At 37.9% G+C, this 25,748-nt stretch overlaps 1 protein-coding gene across 17 annotated transcripts in view; it reads right to left on the reverse strand.

The window, feature by feature from the left end:
• The window catches only part of nrxn3a (neurexin 3a), a 300,820-nt gene extending 275,099 nt beyond the window's left edge, over positions 1–25,721 (reverse strand). For 14 of the 17 annotated variants that reach the window (XR_009424802.1, XR_009424801.1, XR_009424800.1 and 11 more), the window contains exons 1-5: positions 25,552–25,721; positions 20,065–21,237; positions 16,182–16,199; positions 14,916–14,942; positions 14,708–14,719 (exon numbers count right to left, since the gene is read on the reverse strand). Coding sequence is in view for 14 of the 17 variants with exons in the window: in XM_059518714.1 (XP_059374697.1) it covers positions 14,708–14,719; positions 14,916–14,942; positions 16,182–16,199; positions 20,065–20,761 (754 nt within the window). In the remaining 3 variants the exon portion in view is untranslated. The remainder of the gene's footprint in view (positions 1–14,707; positions 14,720–14,915; positions 14,943–16,181; positions 16,200–20,064; positions 21,238–25,551) is intronic. The other 3 variants (XM_059518721.1, XM_059518722.1, XM_059518709.1) reach the window with 1 other exon arrangement.
• Positions 25,722–25,748: the final 27 nt, after the last annotated feature.

Raw genomic sequence — 25,748 nt, forward strand, 5'->3', positions numbered from 1 at the left:
GTAATTTTGAGTCCTCCCTTATCCAGCAGTTGTGTCACTTATACCAGGTGGAGAAGTCTCGCACTACCCCGTGGCATCCTGCCGGCAATGGGCAGTGTGAGCGCTTTAACAGGACCCTGCACAATCTCCTGCGTACCCTGCCTAGTTCACGGAAGGATGACTGGGTCTCTGCATTGCTATAACACTATAGCAATGCAGATATTGCTATAGTGTTATAACACTACTCCCCATCAGGTGACTGGAGAGTCTCCCTATTTTCTCATGTTTGGACAGGAACCACGACTACCTGTAGATTTTCTGTTGGGTCGTGGTCAGGAGAGGGGTCCTGGTAGTGTTAACAGTTGGTTGTTGGAGCATCAGACTAGACTGCAGGTGGCCTTTGAAGGGGCCCGGGAACAGCTGCGTCTAGCTGCAGAGCGCCGCAAGGAGATGCATGACTCTCGTATCCGGGATGCACCCTTGAGTGAAGGCCAGTTAGTCTATCTCCGTAACTATAGTCTAAAGGGTCGTCACAAGATCCAGGACCATTGGAGTGCAGTGGTGTATCAGGCACTGAAAGCACCTGGAATAGGAGGCTCAGTATACACCATTGCACCGGTCAACGATGTGAGTAGGGCGAGGCATGTTCATCGCTCTCTGTTGAAGGCCAGAATAGGGCGGGAGCCCTTGGCACCCCCCCCCCCAGAGAATAGGGCGTCGGTTGGCGAGGAACCACTGTTGGAGGATCCTTCCTCAATGGAGGAAGTTGACCTTTTTAGGGTCGTACATGAGTCTTTGCCGGCTGCTATGGAGTCAGGGAGTCAGGGCCCCGTTTTGGCGGACTCCAGTTCACTAGAGCCTGTGGTGGATGTGGAGGTTGAGGCTCCTGTGGTTCCTGGACCATCAGGGCAGGGCGCCGTAAGTCAGTTACCCTTGACTGATCATATGTGATCATATGTGAATGGGGCAGTGAGGCGTACTAGGCGAACTACTGCTGGTCATCATTCTAACCGTAACCATCTTCCTAGGGCTGTAGGGAGGGTGGCAGGTTTGGAGGCTGTTGAGGCCTCAACCGGTTCTATATCCGCATTGTTTAGACCTTGGGATTAGGGTTATTGGAATAATCGGCGGGGCGACGATTCAAGAGCTGGGGGTAGATTGTGGCAAGGTGGGTGATGTAGTTTAGTTTCATTGGCTCTTTGGTGCATGATTGTCACCTACCATAGCCTATTGGAGGTGGCGCTGATGGTATTTTAAGGCTGGAGTTAGATCGCCTGGGGTGCGTCACGACTGGTACCGCCCATACTGAGTGTGCCGGTGCAGACGTGCATTTTATGCCCGGTTGGGTCACAGGTTGTCCACTGCATGTCAGGTATGTGCGTGATTTTCTTTTTTTACCTACTGTTATTTTGGCGTCGGATGATCACTTATCTGTTTAACTCTTAGCCATGAAATCAGTGAAAAGTCTTCCTGCATGTTAATTCATTATGAGCTGTGAGCGACTATACACTTCGTGTGGCACGAGGAATTGCTTTGGGTAAGCGTGATCAATCTGCTTCCTCTTTTTCGCAAGACAAGTAATTAATTAAGAATTCTTCTTTCTTAGTGTGCTGAGCTGTCTCTCCCGTCACGTTTCTTGAAGGCGGACGTTTATACTGTCGTTAAAGGAGGATGCGCTGCTGTTTTTCTTTCCCTGCTTTTTGGGCTGGTTTACATCTAGGGCATTATTAGTGTCATCGCTCGTGCCCTGATAAGTGTTTCCACGCTAGTGTTGGGGAACGCTGATTCTGGGACCTGCTCGATTTGGACTGTTGCATTCATTTCATTTTTGTGGGGTGTTGTTTATATCGTTGTTTATTAGTATTTTGTTTTGTATACTTTCAATATTTTAAGTTTGATATTGTAATAGTGTTTCTTGATAAATGTTTTTGTTTACTTTGATGGAAATATTTCCACTGTATTACTGAATTTAATTAGTTTTCTTTGTTTTGGTTTATTCTAGGCCCTGCTGGCCCGGGGCTGGGAGGCTAGCTAGCTAGTTTGGAGTATTACAGGTGGTGGTGCAGTTGTGTGGAGTGCAGTGCTGCTTGGATTCACCTCTCACTGTGTGTGTGTGTGTGTGCGTGTGTGTGTTACACGAATCCACAGATAGGGTCTTCACTCCATCTAGCCTGCCCCCTGCCACTGGAAAGCCTGTGTCTTTTATTATTATTATTTTTGTTTATTCTTTTGTTGTATTTTCAAATTGATATTTTTATTTTGTCCAGTACACAGAGTTTCTGATTGTGACAGTGTTTGATGGTGACCTGACAATTGACATTGATTATCAATGACGTTTTAACTAATTATGGTGATTTGAATAAAGTCTTTTGTACATTGTTCACACGCCTCTCTCAGATTACTTCAGCCTACGAACCTGTGTCCCTTATTTTTGGTTATTTCCCCATTTCCTTACGGGGTGGCGTAGTCGGATTGTATTTGGGTGTGTTCAAACTTACTTCCAACGTCCCCCCCCCCCCCCCCTTCTTCAGCACTGCCACATATATATATATATATATATATATAGCAGTATTCTAGAGTAGATATGCTGGTGTCTGGCCCCTATGTTTTCTAAACACAACAGATGTGTTCACCAGATAAATTACATTCTGCCCTCTGCTACTGACTTTGCCTGAGGTAAAACTGTCTTTTGGGCCAATGGGATTTCTCAACTGATTTACAGAAACTACTGATTATATCATAACACTATTAAAGAAACCGTATTCTATACTTTTTTACTTGCAATCAGCTCCCAGTGTCATATTTTATCAAAACTTATCAAATTTTTTCCAAATGTCTTGTGAAACATTAGCGAAAACATCTTACAGTTACTTATGTTCTAAAACATTTAAGTTCTATATTGAGCACTTACACTGTAGGGACACAGTAATTGCCCTCTGATTAAATATTGCTTGCTTTGAAACAGACAATCATCCTTCATCACCGTTTTGCCTGGCTCTTGTTGGCAGGGCTTCTCATCTGGATTGAGGTCACAGTCTATCATTTACAGCAAGGCCAGATCAGGTGACTATCTCGGGCTTCCAAAGCACTGGTAGGGTGTTGCGCACACCAAACACAGACACGACACCTACACTGGTTACTTTTGGTGTGTGAAAAAAAATATGCATTTTAAGAAAAACAATTGTGTCTGTAATACCCCACTTTATATTTTTTTAATGCTACAGTTGGAATAAAAAAAAAAACACCTGCATCCAAGTCCGAAATGAAATGACACTTTCTCAAGCATGACGTTTGAAGTTGAACGGAATGCAGTAGTTCTCAAAGCTATTCTTAGCCCTTAAGCGTGTCCACACATTGTGAGAAATGCAAGACTTCATCATGAAGGTCGATATTATGAAAGTGTGAGTCAGTACTGTGAACCACCGTTTAATCCCATATGCGGATTATAACAGGAAAGGAAATTAGCATTAGGAATAGCGGTGTGAGCTACTCTAAGATTTCCATTGATGCACAATCATGCACAAAATTGTCACAAAATGCACAATGTTTTGGTTAGTTAGCAGGTGTAGTTTGTCTCATACATACCTAGACGCACACATTTACTTAGATATCTAGATGAGGACATACCATTAAAGTTTCTCTTTTTTTTCTTTTTACATAAAGCTCATTGCAATTACTATAGACATAGTTTTTCTTCTAAATAAGGATGTCGCTCTATATCCCCAAACTGAGGTTTTGGTATATTTAGCTAACTTCTGAAATGCAAACACTCAAACACTGTCTAAATTTCATCACTCTAACACACTAACAGATTCAAACTTCACTGAACCAGAACTTTAAAAACATTGGAAACTTACCAACCATCTCAATGATGAATCTGTTCCAAAACCTTCAATGACTTCAGCAAATTTTGTTAAAATTAGGTACAGCCCTGAGGCAGCACTTTGCTTAACTAATTCCTCCATATACAGATCACTGTTTTGGAAAAAAAAAATTGTCTTGAAGATTTTTATCTTATTTTTGTCTTGAAGATTTTTATCTGTTTGAACCAAACTTTGCATTACTAAAATAGAGATGAAATCAATACTCTACTAGAAACAATTCCTAGAAAATAAATTAAAATTTACTCATCCTTAAGGCCATTTAAGATGTTTGTTTCTTCATCAGTACAGATTTAGAGTAATTTAGCAATGCATTACTTGCTCACCAATGAATCCTCTCCAGTGAATGGGTGCTGTCAGAATCAGACTCCAAACTTTTTTTTTCAGAAGCGAAAGTTTAAAGTTAAAACACCATAATAATGGATATATTTCTTACAAACAGTTTTTCACTTCACAAGACATTGATGGACTGGAGTTGTGTGTATTACTGGTGGATTATTGTGATGTTTTTAGCAGCCGTTTAGACTCATTCTGACAGCACCCATTCACTGCAGAAGATCCATTGGTGAACAAGTGATGAAATGCAGAATTTCTAAAAATCTGATCCAATGAACCAACAAACTTATCTACATCTTGGATGGCCTGAGTGGCTGGTACATGGTACATTTCAGCAATATTTTTATGTATGATTATTATTATTTGGCTGAACAATTGCTTTAATAGTATCCTACTGGCTATATTCCATATTTATTTATATCAGCAATCCTCTTAATGATTAGTAGATGCTTAGTATTTCCAGCATTTACACAATACTACTGCAGGTCTGAACAAATAACTCAAATAACTCTCAATCAATGATGGCTAGTAGTGCTAAATATGCTCATTTCGTGCTTGACACAATTAAAAGTGATTGTGGGAATAAATGCCTTTTTGTAGTCTCCAAGTACACAAATTAATGAGGATCAATAAGAGCATTGCTGGACACCAGATGTTCAGATCTGCGCACTTTAATTATGCAATTACAGCTTGGCACTGTACGACCTCTGTGCAGAACCAGATATCTACACTCAGTGACTTGCATGTAAACTCTCATTACCACAAAAAACATGTTTTATCAAGGATAATTAAAGAAAAATATTGTCTTGACCCTTGCAATGGAGTAGACACCAAAATACAAGTATAAAAATGTCTCTGGCCTATTTAAGCCTTTTTTGAATTACAGCCAGCACAACCTTCAGAAAATATTTGAAATAAATATTTCATCAAAAAGTATGCCTTTAATTTCATATGACGAAAGCATCCTGAAAACATGCATAAGCTTATGTGTAAAGTATATATGGTTATATCTCTCCATTGTTTTGCTCTGTAGAAACTAGAGATATCCATTAGGTATGGCCCAGTCTTATTTTCGTGAGTGTCATAAAGACAAGTTGTGTAATTTCTGAATCAATTTCCATGACATGAAATTTTCAAATGACATAACAGAACGATGCTATTCACTCAGAATGTGGAAAAATCTAATTACTGTTTGAAGCAGAACATTTTCAAAAAGATGTAACCAAGTGATTGAGATGTCTTAAAAAAAAGAATGAGAGGTAGTATCTTAAAGGGGTCATCAGATGCCCATATTCCAGAAGTTAATATGATTCTTTAGGGTCTTAATGAAAAGTCTGTAACATACAGTAGCTTGGTTAAAATTTCTCAATGGTAGTGTAAAAAAACACCTTTTTTACCCTGTCAAAAACCACTCTTTTCAGAGAAAGACATTTTGTACCATTTTCCTTTAACCTGTTAATCTGACCCCCCATTATGGGACTCACAGCTGAAAGTGCTCTACCTAACTTAAAATTGTAACAGTTTCCTACTTCAGTGTGTTACAAACATAATTTTGGTGTCTTTGGAAAGAAGACCCTTTGGGCTTTACTTTTTAATCAACCAGATTTGATAATGCTCAAAAATTTTAAAAGTTATATACAACTGAAGTGCCTTGAATTTCTTTTTTAACACACTTAAATATTTTTTATTTGATATTAAATACATGAAATCAGTCCTGGAGCAATCTAGAAAAGTAATGGATTGAAAGTCACATGTCTCATGAGTTTCTATTTCAAATATGAATAAGATATCATGAAAAATGAGACTCCAGCAAATATTTTTATGAGACAATCCCCCCCCCCCACCCCCAAAAATCAAAAAAAATATTTACCAATTGTATTGAAGGCTTCTACAAACTATTTAGTCATTAAACATACCACTGCATAGTTTTTTTCAATTATAAATCACTAGACAGAAACTTAGACATCGTATAAGTGATTTATTTGAGAACTGTTGAAAAATAAAGCAAACAAAGAAAAAGGCGATCGCTATAAGTTCCGACTCCATCAGCTGACTGGTGCGTCAGAGCGTGTCACGAGCCATCACGCGAGAGCGCCAGAATTCAAATATACTATCTTTCGCCTATCTTTCATTGACTTTTTTTTCCGGTGGATCGTCTCATTTTGTTTGTGACACTGTACGCTGCAAAACCATGCCATTTTATTACTACCAAGACGCAGTTTCTTAAAGTGAGTTATTCCATAACAGACACAAACAGTTCTGTCGCTGAAGAACTGAAACGTAAACAAAGGAATTATGATCCATATTACAACGTTATTGCTTCGTTGGACTAAACGTGCTCCATGAGATGTCGTTCAGTGGATCCTTACCTTTCTAAATATACCAGGATTTACAGCTGTGGATGTAGTAATGACTCCTTATTACGATGAATCTGGTATGTACAGCGTTTCCATTGTTCATGTTTTTATGTGTACTGCTTACACAAATGTAGCAAATACAGTCTTTGTAAGCTTTCCATTGAAAAACAGTGAACTGTCATCGATGCTTGAGTCTTAGAGCTTTATAATGATATATAGTTTTGTCAAGATTAAATTTGTCTCGTTTCATTTAATCTATTCGTAAACACTGACACGTGCGAGTTGAGGGGCATTGAGGACGCCCGCGCCGGGGTGCTGACTAACAGGTTAAATGTTAATGAGCTTTGCTGACCCCGCCCCGCTCATCCAAGCCGCTCTCAGAGACGGTTTACTTTTAGCAGCATTCTTCGTGAAACTTGCTAACTAGCACAATTTTAGTAAAGGCGATCTGCAAAGATTCGTTAAAGAAACCTTAAACTCACTTCTTCTGTTGGTGAAACTGGATCACGAATGATTCACGCGAAGATAGACGCATTTATGTAGATCGGGGGCGCATTTCCTTCAGAAGCAAATGTAATCCACTGCGTCTTCAGCGGCTCAGATATTGGGAGTAAATGATGACTGCTATGTTCATTATTACATCAAACAACAAAACACCTCAGTCGCTTGGGAGACATTCTTGTCTACATCTGCTCCAGTGTCGAAACAATAGCAGACTGATGACAGCTCACTCAGGGTGGGTCTAAGGTAAGACGCCAGTCCAGTCTGTGCTGAAACGCTACTGTCAATCAAACTATTATGGGAGTGGCCTGTTTTTGTGACGTCACACAGACAGGCATCTGAGATTGGTGCAATTTGAGAAAGTGGTAAAGATTTTAGTAGATAACAAAAAAAAACACATTTCAGTTCAAACAACTTGTAAAAGTGCACCTTTTAAGAAGATACAGTAGCACACTAAAAATGGCATTAACTTGTGTTATACTTTGAAATTCTGTACGTGAAGACCACCATTTTCTCCAAACCCTACCCTAATCAAAACAGATAGGCTACATTTTACTAATTTAAGTGGTTTAGAAGAAGCAGTCCCTTTTGCAAACGTGCCCCCTACTATAATGACAATTTTTTTTATAATTATTATTATTAACAACAAATTATTATATAATTATTATAACAAAATTATTATTAAAACAAAAAAATAAATATAGCCCTTGCTTTTACAAGACGCATGTAAAACGCATGTTTGTGAGAGTAGTTTTCACTCATTTTACCCCCAGTTATCAGTGCATCTGATTTCTATCTTTTTGTTCATTTCATTGTCATGAATGCCTATTTCAACAAATAATTAACAGTCTTTTGTTCACCGTGCAACATCCAGACTAGTCTATCAAAATCAGAGTGGTAGCCTTGTTCTCCTGCTTTGTCAGGGACAAAAGATTGCCACAAGCCAGTTGGACGGGAGGACAATAATCACATTTAGCCATAATGAAATGGCACTTGTTCCCTCTGGGGACCAGATAGGAAATCATTGTGTACAGTAGCTTAATATGTCAGGTGTGACTCAGGAAAATTGGAGGCAATTATGTGCATAACTTCATTCAGATGGGTGTACCGTGGTGTGGAAGAGTAAGGCTTCATTTTTTTGTTTGTTTGTGTGTACATGTGTGCGTATCAGGTGTGATTGATGTTCTTTTCCATGTTACGCTGAAAAGAGCCTTTGGGATTTGGAAATAGAGTGCCGTGGGGAGGGGGACGGTGAGGAGTTCTGTTGTCTCGGTTACAGTGTATGTATGGAGAGGGGGGAGATCACGGAGGGGGAGGTGATGAGGCAATTTTGTTAAAGGACGCCCTGTGTGGCAGGTCCTGATTATGCAAGAGAGGCCATCGCTCTCTGATCAGCAGACAGCCAGCAAGGTGGCTCAATCATGCTTTCCTAAGAGCTCTTCCAGCACTGATGAGGCCCGAGGAGTCTTCAGTGCATGGCATCAAAAAAAAAAAAAAAAAATCCTATACAAATTATGGACAGCATGAAATACAAAACACAACTCTGCTAGTTACATCAAACTAGCATGTTTCCTAAAATATTCTTACCAAACAGAGGACTCATGCTTCATCTATCCTTCAAAAACATATTTGCTTAGAGACAACATTTATAACCTACTTTTAATAAGAGAGTAATTAGAGTCTATTTTGAAAGTAGGCTTATTTAGGCTCATTACATTTGTGTGCGGTTATCCCTATTGCTTTTACACTTTTTTCTACCACATCTTTTCTTTCCCTTCGCCTCTCTATTAATGTGCTTGGACACAGAGCTCTGTGAAAAGCCATCTTCTTTTGCAATGAGCTTTTGTGTCTTGCCCTCCTTGTGCAAGGTGTCAATGGTCGTCTTTTGGACAACTGTCAAGTCAGCAGTCTTCCCCATGATTGTGTAGCCTACAGAACTAGACTGAGAGACCATTTAAAGGCTTTGTAGGTGATTTGAGTTAATTAGCTGATTAGAGTGTGGCACCAGGTGTCTTCAATATTGAACCTTTACACAATATTCTAATTTTCTGAGATACTGAATTTGGGATATTCCTTAGTTGTCAGTTATAAATATCAAAATTAAAAGAAATAAACATTTGAAATATATCAGTCTGCGTGTAATGAATGAATATAATATACAAGTTTCACTTTTTGAATGGAATTAGTGAAATAAATTAACTTTTTGATGATATTTTAATTATATGACCAGGACCAGTAGACAGGAAAAAGTAGAAAATAATTAAAACAAATGAAAGAAGAAAAAAAGGTAGGAAAAGGGATAAGAAAAAGAATATAAAATGCAGTAAAAAGAGAAAAGGTTTGAAAACGATAGAAAAATAAAGAAAAGCAATAAGATTAGTTTTAAAAAATCTGAAGAGAAGAGAAGAGAAGAGAAGAGAAGAGAAGAGAAGAGAAGAGAAGAGAAGAGAAGAGAAGAGAAGAGAAGAGAAGTCCCTGCCTTCTCAAGGTTAGGAAGCTGGGTACACCCTTAATGGAATCAAATCTGATTAGATAATTAGCATAGTATTTGCATAATGGCACTGCAATTCATTACCTTGCATGTGAGTTCATCAGCATAGCGTGAGCTACAGTGTTTCTACTCCCCTCTGTCCTGTAACAAAGCTCATACTCTCCATTGCAGTCTGAAAAGGTCAACTCATTTACTGCCTCCTGTTCCAACTAATATCTATCAAAGTCTCGCACACTTGCAGGATGCCTTACAAAATCTCTGGGTGGTCTGAACCAGAGCCACAGTAACCAATCTAACCACTTTGTGAATTAAACAATATTTGCAGACTTGTACTGATTTAATTTCACTGAAATTGATATTTTTTGCAAATTATATAATATGATAAAGAGGAACAAGCTTTTATTAAATGATAAAAATAAATATTACAATCACATTAATAACTGAATTAAAAAACAAAAAAAAACAATTATTAGCTAATTAAAAAAAAAAATTAAAAGGAATATTCACAAAATGTTTCTTCCATGTATTATTTTCAACAGTAAACCTCAGTTTTTTTGGCAAAAAAACAAAAGGATTTAAATTTTCATTTGATTTCAAATAAATATTTAATTCCTTTATACAATAAATAAAAAAATTGTAGGGCCCTATTTTTCAAAATGTTGAAATTGAGACTTCTGGGTTTGTTTTTTTTACAGTGTGTAAAAAAAACAATAAAAGGTTCCATTGGGTACCGGTACCGGTTAAAAAGTGAATGATACCCAACCCTACTGATAGCTCAATGAGCCATAAACGAGAAGTCTTTATATCTTATATCTATGGTTATGAAAAAAGCAACCTCTGATCAGACTGACCTATTTTGAAGACCCTAGTAATCTCATATCGGTCTCCTCTGGAGTTACACAAGATCTCAACAATATCAGAAACTTAATATGAACTCATGAAATACTTCATTTAATATTCTATGCTATGCAGTATACAATATTTTTACCTACTCCAGCTTACTTCAGCAAACATACATTCCTATAGGAATATAAAAGTATTGGATTGGGACTCTATTGGCAGATACTCAATGACTTGGATTGGATCAAGGGTACAAAAAACCTGATCGGGACAACCCTAGTTTCAATACCACCTCAAATATTTCTCAGCAAACTCCATCCATACTTATTTTATTAGTTCTATACTGTTCTGTAACAATTGTCTTATGCATGTCTATTTCTAGAAATAATCTTAGACAAAGCTGATACTCAAAAGAAAAACAAATGAAAATTCCTGATAGGAATTCTCCAAAATTATGAAAGCACAACCTCTGAGCACCAAACATTTCCTTTGGGGAAATAAAAATGAAGTTGCATCACAGATAAACTAACAGATGAAAGGAAAGAGAACAGAATCAAAAGCAATGAGAAACATAAAGTCCCCATAAACCCTTCTCCATCTTTGTCTTCTGACTTTCTGTTGTTTGTTGACATATGCCTGTGCCAGAAAGGAGAACAGGGTGCTGACTGATATGATTGACTTCAGACTAGGTGCCGAGGAATGGCGTCCAAAAGCAGACATGAGTGACAAGCCCTGGGATACCCAAAAACAGCTGCTGCCTCTCACTTCCTCCCTTTATAGTATTGCAGAAACAACACTGTCAAATATAGCAAATCACTACAATTAGAAAACTTCCTAAGGTATAACTGCAAGAGGTTTCTGAAGAAAGTTTAAAAATTTGAGAAACATTTCTAGATTTATGTGCTGTACAAATGCAAGCTGCAATGACAGGTAAGGGAAGAGATGTGGCAATGGAAAAAAATGCAGATAAAGAAAAAAATTGTAGTATCGTTCAGCACCACAGAGATGCAAATAGGCTCCTAAATGGAGGCCCTTGTTGTCTTCACTTGGGCTTACAGCCAGGCTGATTTGTAATAATGTCCCTCCATCTAGCAGAAGGATTTAATGCAGGGTTGTAGCGGGAGAGACAGACAGTGTTGGAGACAGGGATTCAATACAACTGCTTTTGATGCAACGCAGGCAAATACGTGCTAATGCATCTGACTGCCTATACTGTATTGTCTGTCTGCCAGGTTCTCGCTGACTGGGCTCTGACTTAGCACTTAAATTGGGTTGAGGGAAGAAACTAGGTTGGCAAGTGAAATTGCAGCATATGCCAGGATTCATTTTAGTTCATATCAGCATTCATGCAAAAGAAAGCCACACCCTTTATACTATACTATGCATTTCTAATGTCCAATGCATGTTTTCACACCTGGTTTGATTGATCAATTCTGTATTCCTTCTAAGCGAACCCACAAGTCTCAATTCACATTTATTGATTTAAAAGAGACTTTTACCCCAAGCGACTTACAAATGAGGAATATTACAAATAATTTGCCCTAAAGCCAACAAAACACACAGTACAGGGCTCGACATTAAGCTTTGACATGTGCTTGTCCTTCGGACAAGTAAATCAGTCATTTACTTGTCTGAGTAAAAATGTTACTTGTCCGGGGGAAAAAAAGGTTTGGGTTTTTTTGTTGGCGCAAAAAAAAGCAAACTGAATTAATAGTCTTATCAGTGCTCTATCGGGTATTACTTTAATCATCATATTTGTGATATTTGCCTTAAATTGATTGATGTTACACTTTTTTACTTTATGAAGGACAATATTTTCCTAACCTGATTAAATGTACGTGTCACCATTTACGTCAAATTCTTAAATTTGATCAATACATTAAGATAGAATGGTAAGACACTATATGGTTGTTAGTATTCAAATGAAATCAGTATTAAAAAAAAACACCATCTTTCCACTGCAGAGGAAACACAGAAGCTGCATCGAAAGTGCAATTTAGATGTATTTTTCCCAGACTGTTTATTGAAGATAAGAGGTTACGTAAATCCATTTACTCAAAATTGCACATGCATAAATAAAGTTATTAGATTAATGTTTTACTTTTTTGACATAAAAATATGAAATGTTGGAAAAATGCAGCGATACTTTTAAATATGAAATTAAATCACCAGTAGGTGGTGGCAAGTCACTGTCTTAATAAGTGAATCATTTATTCAACCAATTCATTCAAACAGCTGATTCATTCAATAAATGAAGCAAGTGTCTTTATGAATGGCTCACTGACTCGTTCAAAAATGCTGAATCATTTAGTAATGAAAAACTGTTGTGTGTTGCTCTGAGATGCGTGACTGTTCTGCTGTGGCTTTGCTTAGAACTATTTTCTTTAGTGAAATGGAGCAAAAACTATCAATAATTTATCTAAAATGTAAGTCAGTTAACTTTACTTGTTTATTGAACTTAAGTTGTATAAAATCAATATCACATCGTGCTGAAAGTCAGGAAAACATTACTCTTGGTCAACATTAAACTTGGAAAGTGACATGACATACAGCAAAGTATGGTGACCCACACTCAGAATTTGTGTTCTGCATTTAACCAATCCAAAGTGCACACACACAGCAGTGAACACACACACATACCGTGAACACACACCTGGAGCAGTGGGCAGCCATTTATGCTGCGGCGCCCAGTAAAACTCTCTAACCACTAGGCCACGACTTCTTAACTTTTCTACCGCAGTATATTTGCTTATAGTTTTGATTTCTCCGCAAGTCAGGCTGCACCAGCCTCAACTGACGCGACCTTGATACTGTCAATACATTAGCCATCATTAGTCACCGTTTACTGAAAGTAATAAAATCAGAATCATTCTCGCCAAAGTTTCGGTGCTGCCCTAGTTATTGTTGGTTATTAATTGAATTAAGTTAAATTCTCTTTCACTTGCCCCTTTACAAAATCTACTGGTCCCGGACAAGCGGACAAGCGTTAATGCCGAGCCCTGCAGTATACAATGGCAAGTTTAGTAAAAAAAAAAAAAAAAAAACTAGTTTAGTAGACGATGTAGAGGTTTTTTTTTTTTTTTTTTTTACAAAATTAACATATAGGCCTACACAATTTTTCAAGATGAAATCTTGGATGGCGATTGTTCAGCTGACGACATGCCTTGCAAAAAACAAAAAAAAATTTGTTTTCATCTGTGTAAATTTAAAGATGGCATCCGACCTAATTAAGGACTATTAGAATGCCAGACGTCCACCAGAGGTTTTTTTTTATCAATTTGTCAGTTAGATGTGCATATGCCCAAAATGTTTACAATTAAATGTATAAACCTAAAAAGTCTGCATTTATTACGTTTTCATAAATCGCACATTACCAACTGATCAATCCCTAAAAAACAAGCATACTCACAAGTTTTCATACACAGAATGCTGCACCACAAAACAAATCTGAATCTAAGTACTCTAGTAGGTCTGTACTCAAATCTCTATTGTGGGGGGAGAGGTAGACTCTCCAACAAAAGATAAACATTTGGCAATCACGCTGAAAACCTGGGAACTTAAAAATACAGCTATTGCATACTGTGTGTGATTGTGCATTGGTGGATGCACTGAAGTCCTGCAAAGAATCAAGCCAATTCCAGACCTTGTCTATTGAAGAATTAAGTTATTTGGCCACTCTGAGACATGCTGAAATATTGGATCGGGTGAGACGGCAGGATGACATGTGGCACAACAGCGTTACACAGGGATGCTCAGCCCAGCAGCAAGTCAAGGCTAAATCGGGCCCATCAACAAGCCTCACTAGAGAAGCCAGCTATGAAATGACATGACACACATGTACTGACAAACTGAAATATCACAGTCCTTTCTTTCTTTCTTTCTTAAAAAAAATAAATAAATAAAAAACAACATGAAGAGGAAGTCATTGTGGCACCTGACTGAATACAACCACAACATCTCTCAAAGCTCCACATGCAAGATCCAAACTACAACTGCAACTAACACTGCATTGCAAATAAAGCATCATTCATGGTCTTAAACTAGACAAACCCTCATGAGCGTGAGGGAGTCATACTGTGCCATTTAAGTATTTTAGCAGCTGAGACAAATATCTACTGGGTAAAAGACCACCAGGGAGGCAGACACCACAGTTCAGACCATTTAGGCTGCAGTCAAAATACCTTTGCGTGTTTGTCTTCAATTAACTCTCATTTAATTATACTTTTGATCCAGTCACCCATAGTGAGCAGCTATTAGCAAAAATGTGCCAAAAAAAAAGAATGCAAACATAAGAGAAGACCTTGAAGAAAAAGGTTCTGTACCTTTGCCCTTGGCTTGAGAAAGATGAGTATCCACAGAAGGTAAGCATGGAGAGATATGAAGAAATGATCAAAGCACAGTTCACATCTATGCATTCAAGGTTCAGAGTTACAATTTAGCGCAGTCAGAGCACAGCAATTCAGTCAATTCAGGCATGCAATATATAATCAGTATCAACAGAGTGAATACAATTGAAGGGGTGCGGCATACCTTGATCTGCCATCATGTGTGCAAATCCTTTGAGAAACAGAGAGTGACAAAAATAAGGTATGTCTCAAAGCATTCAATGACATCATGTATTTGTAGAAGAAAAGGTTTATGAACATCTTAATTTAAGTTTTTAAAAGTTGACACAAAATGGTAATTATGTGGAAAAGTGACTACTTTTGCATTTCTATGGAAATTATTGGTTAGTTTATTTAATTTTTTTTATCTAACGTGACAGCTTAACACATTTTTGGTTGTAGAGTAAATGTAAGATATTTTGTAAATGTATTTGGAACATAGTCACCTATAGCTAAATATAGTAAAAAATTGGTGGATTTTTTTCACTTAGAAACTGCTAAATTTGACAATTAATTAATACATTTAATTAAATGTGAAATTTTAAAGAAGAAAGGCTAAAAATGGTATTTCCTTGCAAAACATACTGCAATAATCTTTGTTTTGTCTACAACTTTGAAAAATATTTTTTTACAATGTGGTGCATTTCGTTTGTTGTTTAATATAAATGTGACAAAGTATGTTGATTTCAATGATTAATCAGGGCTCCAGACTGTGACCAAATAGTTGTGACCTTTTTTGCTGCTGGAGCGAATCATTTTTTTTTATACAGATCGCACTGGTGCGATAGCAAAATTTTAATATAATTATATTTAATTATATATTTTTATATACAATTTTTGTTAACGGCGCATCCAGTCAGTCTCTGTTTTTATGAGAAACCTCAAATGGCAAACGAAACTGAAAGCATTATGAAACTGCGCTACTCATTTGAACCGCACATCACTTAAGAGTGTAGAGCCTGGTTTATACTCGCAGTGTCAGCACAAGCACAAAGGTGCATGCAGCAAAAATTATGCAAATGTTGAGGAAACAATTGAAGGTTTTCAAGTTTTATATATATATATATATATATATATAGTGACCAAATTTGTGCTCTTGCGACCATCTGAGAAAGTTAGTCACAAAAGAGCGATCAGTGGGAAGAATGAGTCTGGAGCCATGCTAATGTAGTTATTAAAGTCAAATGCATATTATAGATCTTATTGTGAATGTTTTTTTTATATCCATCGCTACTTCTGATTCATCACACTTTAAGTATTTATCATTATGGTAATTCTGAGATGATGTAATATTTAAAAATATCTGTTTATGTTCCCATACATTTGAATACTTATGTACTCTACACAGTTAACCCTTTCACTGCCTGTAAAAGACAGCTTCAATACAGCCTTAAGGATATTATCAACTCACCTGGGATGCTGTTGGCCTCTGATGGTGTTGCAGCAAAAATGACACAATGGGGAAAAAAAGGAGAGATACATTGCAGCCATTAGAGCCCACTCATATTACCTTTGCATGAAAACTATCATGCAAACTCTAACACACCTGCCAGCATGCACAGAACAGACATCTGCCCTGTGCATGTACACAGAAACCCTTAAAATGCCCCTTGCATCCACTCCCTCTTCTCCTTGAAGAATGAGGAGGAGAGGATCACATCTGTGGTGTATGAATCACCATGACACAACAACATCTAAGAAGTTTAGTTCATCTTCAAAGACTTACAAACACTCCCAGAACCCACATCCACGCCTGGATCATAAATCCAAACAGGCAACAGAACCTGCTCCCTTCAGAGAGGGTTGTGGATTTATGGGGGTTGATGTTTGTCTAAAGCACTGTTCCATACTCGGGCCCTGGTAGCATTTACTCTCACTGTAGACACACATTCTCTCTCTCTCTCTCTCTCTCTCTTTGTGTCACAGGCCGCCTTTGGCACTGAAGCACTGGGCAGAGTCATTTCATTAATGCACTCTGGTCGTCACCCAAACCAAAGGGCATCCAACACTGATAAACGGGCATTGCAATGTGCTGTGTGAGAAATACTAATCTACTATTTTTCTAATCTGCTTTGGCTAGGGATGGTTCATGATCATCTGAACATGAACAACTACTCGATTTGTGAGGTCAGCAATTCTTGAGCTTAGATATTTTTAGAAGTGGTATTTTTATGTTCAAAACTTAAGCTGTTAAACATGGCAAAAATATCTTAAAATACAGCCATTATGAAGCATTTAGGCTTTAAAAAAGTAATTTATTTGACAAAAAAAACCCACTCTAAAGAAGTGAAGATTTTATTATAGATTTAGTACCAGACACCGACAGGCCGAATGAACCTGTTTCCAGTGCACATAAACTGCATCTAATACAGGAAATTAAGGGAAGCCTGATGGGGTCTGCCTCCATGAAATGCTTTTAGTGCAGAGCAATTATAGCTACATTAGACATTAATTTAGTCCTGTATGCGTTGATATCTGTACTGGCTGAAAATGCAATATGTTGTCTCTCGTGGTCACTCATTTTCGGGACATGTTCCAGTGTGTAAGTGTGTGTCTGTCTGCCGTGCTTGTTAAAGGCTGGTACAGGACATTAAGTCCTCTGATGAGATGCATTAACCTGGTGGGGAAAGTATTAGGATGTGATTGGAGAGTGGGAAATGCGGAGTTACACTCAGGATGTGAGAGCCATGGTGACTTGATTGATGTGATCAGCTCTTGAGTTGACCTCTACTGAAGTTCTGGCTGGAATATAAATGTCAGCCTTCTACGATGACCTAGTTTCTCAGAAACAGTGGTGAATCAGAAAAGAATGTTTACTTGTGGCACATCAAAAGATATTTTCCTTGATTTCTCAACTGCAACAAGTGAAGAGTGTTTTACTAATTGAATCTACAACAACAACAAATTGTAATGATCCCTGCAATAAGGAGTCAAGTAAATATAATCTGTTTCTAGACATATTTAGAAATCATTTTCTAAAATCTTTGAAATTATAAACCATAATACTAAATTACATTTTTCTGAACAATTTTGTTCAAAAAGTCAAAATATTAAATTCAATTACTTAGATCGGGTCTCTTATATACAAAAATTCCAAGCGTTAACATAACTAGAAAATGTTTAGTGTCTTATCCTTAAAAACAACTCTTAAGTTCTACATATCCTCTTAATTTGAATTTGCTTTGTTTACTTTTAAAAACAAGAGGAGATTTGTAAAGAGTGGCTGGCTTAAACATAAAAATCAGCATACCAATTCAGAGACCATCAACATGGGAAGACAGAGTGAATGTTTGTTTGGCTGCCAAATGTTTATTATTCTAATCCGCCAAAAGATTACGTGCTTTCGCAAATGATGTAGCGCCATTGCTATCACGACTTTCACAGAGTGAGGAACATACGCCACAGTAGTGCAAAACAGTTCTGAGGCCATTTTAGCCATATGGCCATAGAGAGGATTGTCAGATTGTTATTGCCGCTGCTATGGCAATTGGATTCAGTCAAACGTACATAAGGCTAATGCTTAACACTTCAGACCAGCTTGCCATATGGCTCCGACCCAATATTTATTACCCACGTACAGATGTTTCAAAAGCCTGAAGACACAAGATTAAGATGGAATTAAGATTGCTCAGTGGATTTTTGTAATGTTATCAAATACTGATGTCACCCACTGTGTCATTTCACAATACTGGTTTCGATTTGGATTTGTAAGAGATGCCAGTGGAGAAAGTTCAGCTGTAGTTTTACAGTGCCTTTAAATTCAGGCTGCCCCAGTGCACCAGTATAAATGGCCTCCAAAAAGGTTTTTATTTATTATTTTATGATTGGTTGAACTGATTCCCAGCATTCAAAGCCATCAAAGCTGCGTTTACGTCTAGCTTTAGCCGCTATCAGTGGAATGCAGGACTCAGTGAGCCAAACTAGATGGAGAGGAACAATGGCTGTAGATCAAGCCCAAAATTCTGTTTACTTTAAAACCAATAAATCTAACCCTAGTGCCCAGTCTTCTAAACATCCCTCTTTCTCTCATTTTCACTTTCTTGCACTCTGAAACAGGCTGTACATGCATACACATTCACTTCTGTTTAAAATACATGAGTACACAGATAGCATCCTGGCTTTAACATTATAAATCACATTCAGTAATTGTGTAATTAATCACAGCAGAGGTTGTGTCTACAATGAGAGTATAAACTCATAGGACTCCGAGCACTGATCAATCACCCAGCTTAAACACTCCAGTCAAAAGGGGGAAAATCTTAGGCCTTATCAAGACAGGATATATAGACATTACTTTCTGTAATTGTTTTCTTGTAAATTAATGTTATTGTTACAATAAAGCATTTAAGAGGATATACTGAAAGCAAAAATTATAAAAAAATAAATACAAAGAGGAGAAATTTTATAAAAATCAAATAAATAAAAAAACGTTGTTGTACCTTTCATTCATCAGGATCATCTACCAGGATCTAAAACATGTTTCGTGGGAAAGAACTCAAAGTTGTGATTTTCTTCTATATGTGTAACAAAATTATTATAATTATGATTATACTTACTAAATAAATGTGAGCAAACCATGAAATCTGTATATAAATGAGCACATTCAATAACCAAGGTCATAAAATCTTCTTTCTAGGGAAACCAGTAATGTTGCCATAAAGAATTGCAATTGACATGTTTAAAATTGCCAATTATTTCCCGTCTATGATTCATTCTCTGTTGAAAAGGTCCAACAACAAAACCCAGAGCTGTGAAATGGCCTCCTCAAATCCCCAGAGAAACTAAAATGGCCACTTCAGAAAAACAACCAAGGGATCTGAAAAGGCACCTGATAAGGCATCCTAACTCCCCACCTCCTCAGCCTGGTACGATTAACACACACACACAAACGCTTGCCAGAGACAAACAGCTTTTATTCTTTACAGAGGTAAAATGCAGGCTTTGCTAGTAGTGTATTCACTTTCAATTGACCGTAAGAAGCGATGGGGGAATAGAGGAGGATTTTATGAAGCTGATTGAGAAATTTCCAGCACAAAACACCTGCCAATGCACAAAACAGGGCAGCTTTCTGTAGACAAGCTAAGAGACGCCATTAACCTGGACCTTAGAGTCAAACTTCAGTGGCAAGAAGGATTTTGGGAAACATTATTCACATTTCAGCAGTTAAGACTGACCATTTCAAGTAGAATTAGATGGGTGCCAATAAATGTTTGGGATAAAAATTGACATTGGATATACATTACAAAGTCAATACTGCATTTGCTCTTTATCGTGTAACATATAAATGGTTTTACCTTCATTGCAGAATCGGCCCACATATTCCGTCTTAGAACAATCACAAAGTGGTTCCCCATCCACAACGGAGCACGTTCCTCCGTTCTCGCATGGGTTCTCAATGCAGATCCCCTCTATTTCCATACGAACCCTCTGACTGCTTAGTAGGATAGGTTCCTTGTTATTGTACTTCATTTCCCTGATAATTCCCTTAAATGCCGGAAGATCCTTCACTGTCGGGAGAGTGAGCACAGAAATACGAATATCTTGAGGGACTCCGCCCAGGAAGAGGTCACTATCGATCTTCATGTACTGCCTCTGTGGCCGCACCTCACCCGATTTGCTCACTCCATCCAGAACCATCACAGTTCTCAGGTTGTACCTGCTCAGGGTGGCAGAATGCCAGCTGCTATCATTGACTTGCTTGTCCGATACAACTGTGGTCTCTGCGCAATCAATGCTGAACTGCAACTGGAGCTTCCCTTCGACCACCATGAGTTGCAGGAAGTCGCAGAAGCCGCCATCGTCAAAGTACAGAATTAAGGCAGTGGACACGTCTGTTTTGAACTGGAAGCTGAGGTCACTTCTGGCACTGGCGTCCCAGCGGAGATAGCGTGCCCATTGGCCTTGCAACCCTGTAAACTCCAGGCCCAAGCAGGGCCCAAGCACAGTACTGATCAGCAGCTGCAACTGGACTGGGAATCTGAAGAAATTCATTGTAAAAGTGCTGATGATTTGTGGTTATTATCCTGAACAGAAGGAAATCATTGAATTTGCTTTGGTTCAAAGGTCAGTATATCCAAAGTACATCCCACAGTATATGCCCAGAGATACCAGAGAAGAGGTGAGATCGTCAACGCAGTGACAAACAAAAAATATCCTAAAAGAGGAGAGGGAGTTAGGAGGAGAACAGTCTTAAATAACAGTCATAAGGCCAATGACATTGCACAACAATCCAATCTCTGTCAGGCGACAATAAAAGTACTTCTTCCACGTTTCCTGGAATGAATCGACTTGAGAAGACGTGTCTGCTGAGGTGTCGTTTTGTTCTGGTATCTCCTCAGACCTCAATTGTCCAGTCAGGTCCTCCAGGTCGGACTCTTTCTGTATTTAGGGAAACCAACACAGACTGCATGATGCCTTGTTGGTAATGTTGTCTATAGGGTTACTCTGCCCTGTTTAGCACACAATAGCTGTCAAAATAGAAAAGCATCAAATTACAAATGAATCCACAGATGTCTCAGTCTATCTAGTATGTGATATTTTTTATATATATAAAACACAAAGAATATAAATATATAATTTAACAAAACAATTCAGTACACTTTCACAATTACAATTATGAAAAGCTTAATTTGAATAGGTCTCATGCAACTCCTAGATAAAACCTAATTAAAATTTCTATTTTTGAGGCATTTTCCTCAAAAGATTCTTGTTTTATCGGTCATCTAGTGTATGAATTACCAGCATTATTCACATGGCAGCTCCAACTATCATTCAGTAGCAGTGAGTCCATGTAATCTGATGATGTGGAAAATTAAGGCTTTCTGCAGGATGCACAATGCCTGAAAATAATAATATGCATGCAGACACATTCCAATGACATATACTCCACATTTCCAACACCACAGTCGTCTAAACACTAAGTCTAAATACCTTTAATATTTTGCTTTAAAAATATTTAATTTAGGTGTGGTCCTTTATTTTGAAACATAAAAAAAATGTGATGCATGAATATAATATTAAAACCTAAAATCGTGCAATCTATTATATTTTACTTTTAAAGGAATGCTGGTGCTGCATAACAAGATGCAGTAAAAATGCAATCGAAATCTTTACGTATTAAAATCTTTTTTAATTTGAGAGAGAGGGTTCCCATGCTGAGCTGCCGTTTGGCCTTGAACCAGCATAGATTTTGTGAAGGCAAAACACAGCTCCGGCTCCTCTTAACATGTGTCCCCTACGTGCATAAATGAATAGGCTCCAATTACATGGCAAGGTGTAACCTATTAGACATATAATATTGCCAGTGTCCTTGCCAGAGGCGTAGGCAGCAGGTACAGCAGGACAATAGTGCTACCAGCCCAAGCGATTCAGCCGAGCCGAAACACAATGCATCCCGTCAAAGCTCTGCGTGCTGCAGCTGAAGAAGGGAAGGAAAAAAAAGGAGCAAGAGACTGCGTGCTTGTAACAGATACTCCACATTGGCCCATGCCCACACCTCGAAATATGCATGTGCTTTCTCTTTTTCTTTTTTTGTCAAGTGAGCGCTTGTGAAGAGGAGGAGAGAGGTGAAAAGGCTAAACTGAGCACATCATAGTCCTTATTGATATGTGATTGACACACCCCACTGGGAATGGCAAACGACACAACAAAATAAAACCCCTGCATTTGGATCCCGCTTAAGTTGGCAAGTAGGAGGAGGAGGTGCAATGGAGGAAGGGGGGCATGATAATGACAGCAGGTCCAACCATTCATCAGACACACAAAGCTGGGTTTTACCACAGGTGCCTCAATTACGATCTGCCATTACACCAGAAGAGCTGCGACAAAATGTCCTCCAGTGTGCCCCGATGATATCATGGAGGCTTTGGGAGGAGGGCGCACGCTATTTCAGTGAGCTCAGCTCCGTACGTGACACGGTTGCCATCAAGTATCCACATGGTGGAGCGGAGGTGTGGGCGAGGTAGAGCTTGGCCAAAATGAATGACATCAGCATCCGGTGCTCTCCTCCTGGGCTGCCAGCCGGCAAATGGGAGGCGTGAAGCTCCTACTTGGCCTCATATAGCCTCCCTCCGTGACCCAGAGTGGGCACGGGTACCACCAGCAACCCCCTAAACAACCCACTGCAGAGGAACAGCAATTATGAGCAGATTAAAGCAGGAGAGGCTCTGCTGAAGTTGTTTAAGACATCATTTCACCTTGACAAAACACACAATCCTTGTGGAATGATTCATTATACTGTAATTCTCATCATAATCAGAACCATAGGATTAGTAATGATTTATGACCAAATTTTACTGTGGTAAAGGTGTGGAGTGTGTGCATTATATAGGGCTCTGATCAAGATCACGTCACACTGCGGTGTATTAGAAAGGCAGAGCACATTCGATGAGTGTTTTGGAACGGAGCATTACACAATCCCAACTGGAAATATTCTTCTATGCGACAAAGAAAAAAGGCGATCTTAAATCGAATAAAAAACAAACAAAACGCGGAAGAACGATGTGTGTTACAAAAGTAAGTGTTACATATGTAGTTATGTTGCTTGAAAAACACTTCTTATAATCTGTAAACAAAAATATATATTTCATATTTTACATAACGTTCATTTAACATAATACAATATATATGCATGTATGTGTGTATTTTCCGTTTTAGAATTATCAGTCTGAATTATTCTAATTCGTATATTTCTATGGAAATATACCTCGGTTACATTAAGATAATTTCATGTCTTGGCTTGATACGTAAATGGAGAATATAACCAACACCCTTGAGAGCAAAATATACAGGGAAACCAAACTATATAAATGTAAACGTCCTTTTCTTTTAATAATAGCCAACGTTTAATGCTATTTAATACTTTTTAAATAGATGTTCAATAGTATCACTGCCAGTTATATTTTTAGCAAAAAAAAAATTATAAATAGGCTAAACCAATTTCGTTTTTAAAACAGCATTTCGCTTCGTTTCAGCCCTTTAAAATGGTGAACAATACACACACAAAATGTGATCTGATACAATGAAATCTCGCTTTTCATCCAAATAATTAGTGCACAATTCAATCTCTCAAAATAAGGCACGTCAGTTTTACAAATAAATGTGAACATGTACACACACACCGAGAACATTTACATTTTGGTGAGAGAACACTGCATTACTAATGTATACAAAAGAGGTCACAAAACACTACAGGGAGGAATTATTGGCTACTTCAGCGTCATGGAAAAATTAAACACGCTCGAATAAATATATGATACATTATTTTAATTCAGACATACGTGTTCATTTCCATTTCTGTCAGCTGTGAAAAAAAATCGTTGATGAAAGCGTGTGTGACAAGGCCGCGCTCATGAAATATTATCTACCCCGACAATTTTAGGACGTATGATGCTGCCTTGGTGGATGTGTTATTAATTTCAGCAAAAATGTAAAACATTAAAATGTAATAAAAAGCACAAGCCTGAAAAACCTACCTTTAAAATGACTGTGTGAGCGCGCGAGTGTATGTTATAGTGGATTACCGAAGTCTGTTAAATTCTAGGAGATCTAAAAGACCCACTACAAATCGATGAGAACGAATTAAGATATTCTAATAATGCACTGTACTCACTCGAGCACTTCAAAGCGAGACAACAACAACAACGACAAAGGTTATTGTGCACGTTGTGCAAACGTGCCAAAAATCAGTTAAAAACATTTAGATTTTGTTTTTTTTATATCAAGACAGATATTTATATCGAATAATTTATAAGGGTACGTACATATTTTTAAATCACTGCAACGTATTCATAGCCAACAATACATTTATATGTATTAAAAAAAAATGACTGCTTAAATTTCAATGTACATAAACCCCAGAATAAAGTGCTAAACTAACGGATCATAATAGTAAAATGTATTAGGCACACCACATGTGTGCATCCTAAAAAAATATATTTTATCCAAATAAATTCATAGTAAATTTATAATATTTTTTATACATGCTCTAAAAAGAAAAAGGAACATGGATATGCGTTCCTCTGTAGGCTGTTTAGGTGCATTCATGAGGATGGACCTGCAGTGGGCATGCGTGTTGTTTATCCTGAGTGACAGTTGATCATGGGCTCCAAAGACACCTGAGAACTCTTATTCATTATTCACAGTTTCTGTTACAGATTAAGAATAACACAGGTCTCCTGCGACGAAATTGTTTGTTGCATGTTTATGGAGGAAAGGGCGTGCTTTTTTCTTGATTAACGTTTACTACTAGGACACAGGCCTATGTTGTCTAACTTGTTAAAAATTAACGAAATATCATGTGATAGTTCAGGCAGCGGACAAAAAAAAAAAAAACGGAATACACACTTATTTTTGTCTCTGATTTTGTCTCGAAAACCGGTGAACTCTTGACAGAAATTCCACTGTTTTCCACACTGTGCTCTGTAGGCTATGGAAGATGACAGTCTATCCTAGAAGAATAAATACTATTAAACGTTAAACGTATTTTTAAAGTTAGACAACGCGTCTTTTAGTTTATTGTGGGCCTGAAAGATGAAGTAGTTTAGTATTTTCATCGCGCTTCTCCGCAAAACAACGTGAATGTCATTTATTTCGATTGAGTTCAACTCGCCTCGTTCAAAGAAATAAAGGTAAAATTAAGAAACAACCGTCTTCTCAAAGAATTATAATGTAAAAACGAGCCAACTAGGTGTAAATACTCGAAGTAAGCGATGAACTTTAACATCCCGGTGAGCATTCATTCATTCCGTAATACCAAAAAAAAAAAAAAGAAACGGACTAACCTCAGTTTTCGTAAAAATATCCCAAAGCGAAATAATCCACATGACATTCCCAACAGGCTCTATACGTTTGGTCCACGCCGCTAAATAACGTTTTTTTCGCGGTCCTGTCAGGATGTTTTACCCGCGTGCTCTTGCCCCGTTCTGTGCTCGCTTGCAGTTACACAGAGCCGCGCGCTCAGAGGCTACAGATTTTCACA

Source organism: Carassius carassius, chromosome 31 (genome assembly GCF_963082965.1).
Source record: "Carassius carassius chromosome 31, fCarCar2.1, whole genome shotgun sequence".
In the NCBI taxonomy this organism is placed as follows: Eukaryota; Metazoa; Chordata; class Actinopteri; order Cypriniformes; family Cyprinidae; genus Carassius; species Carassius carassius.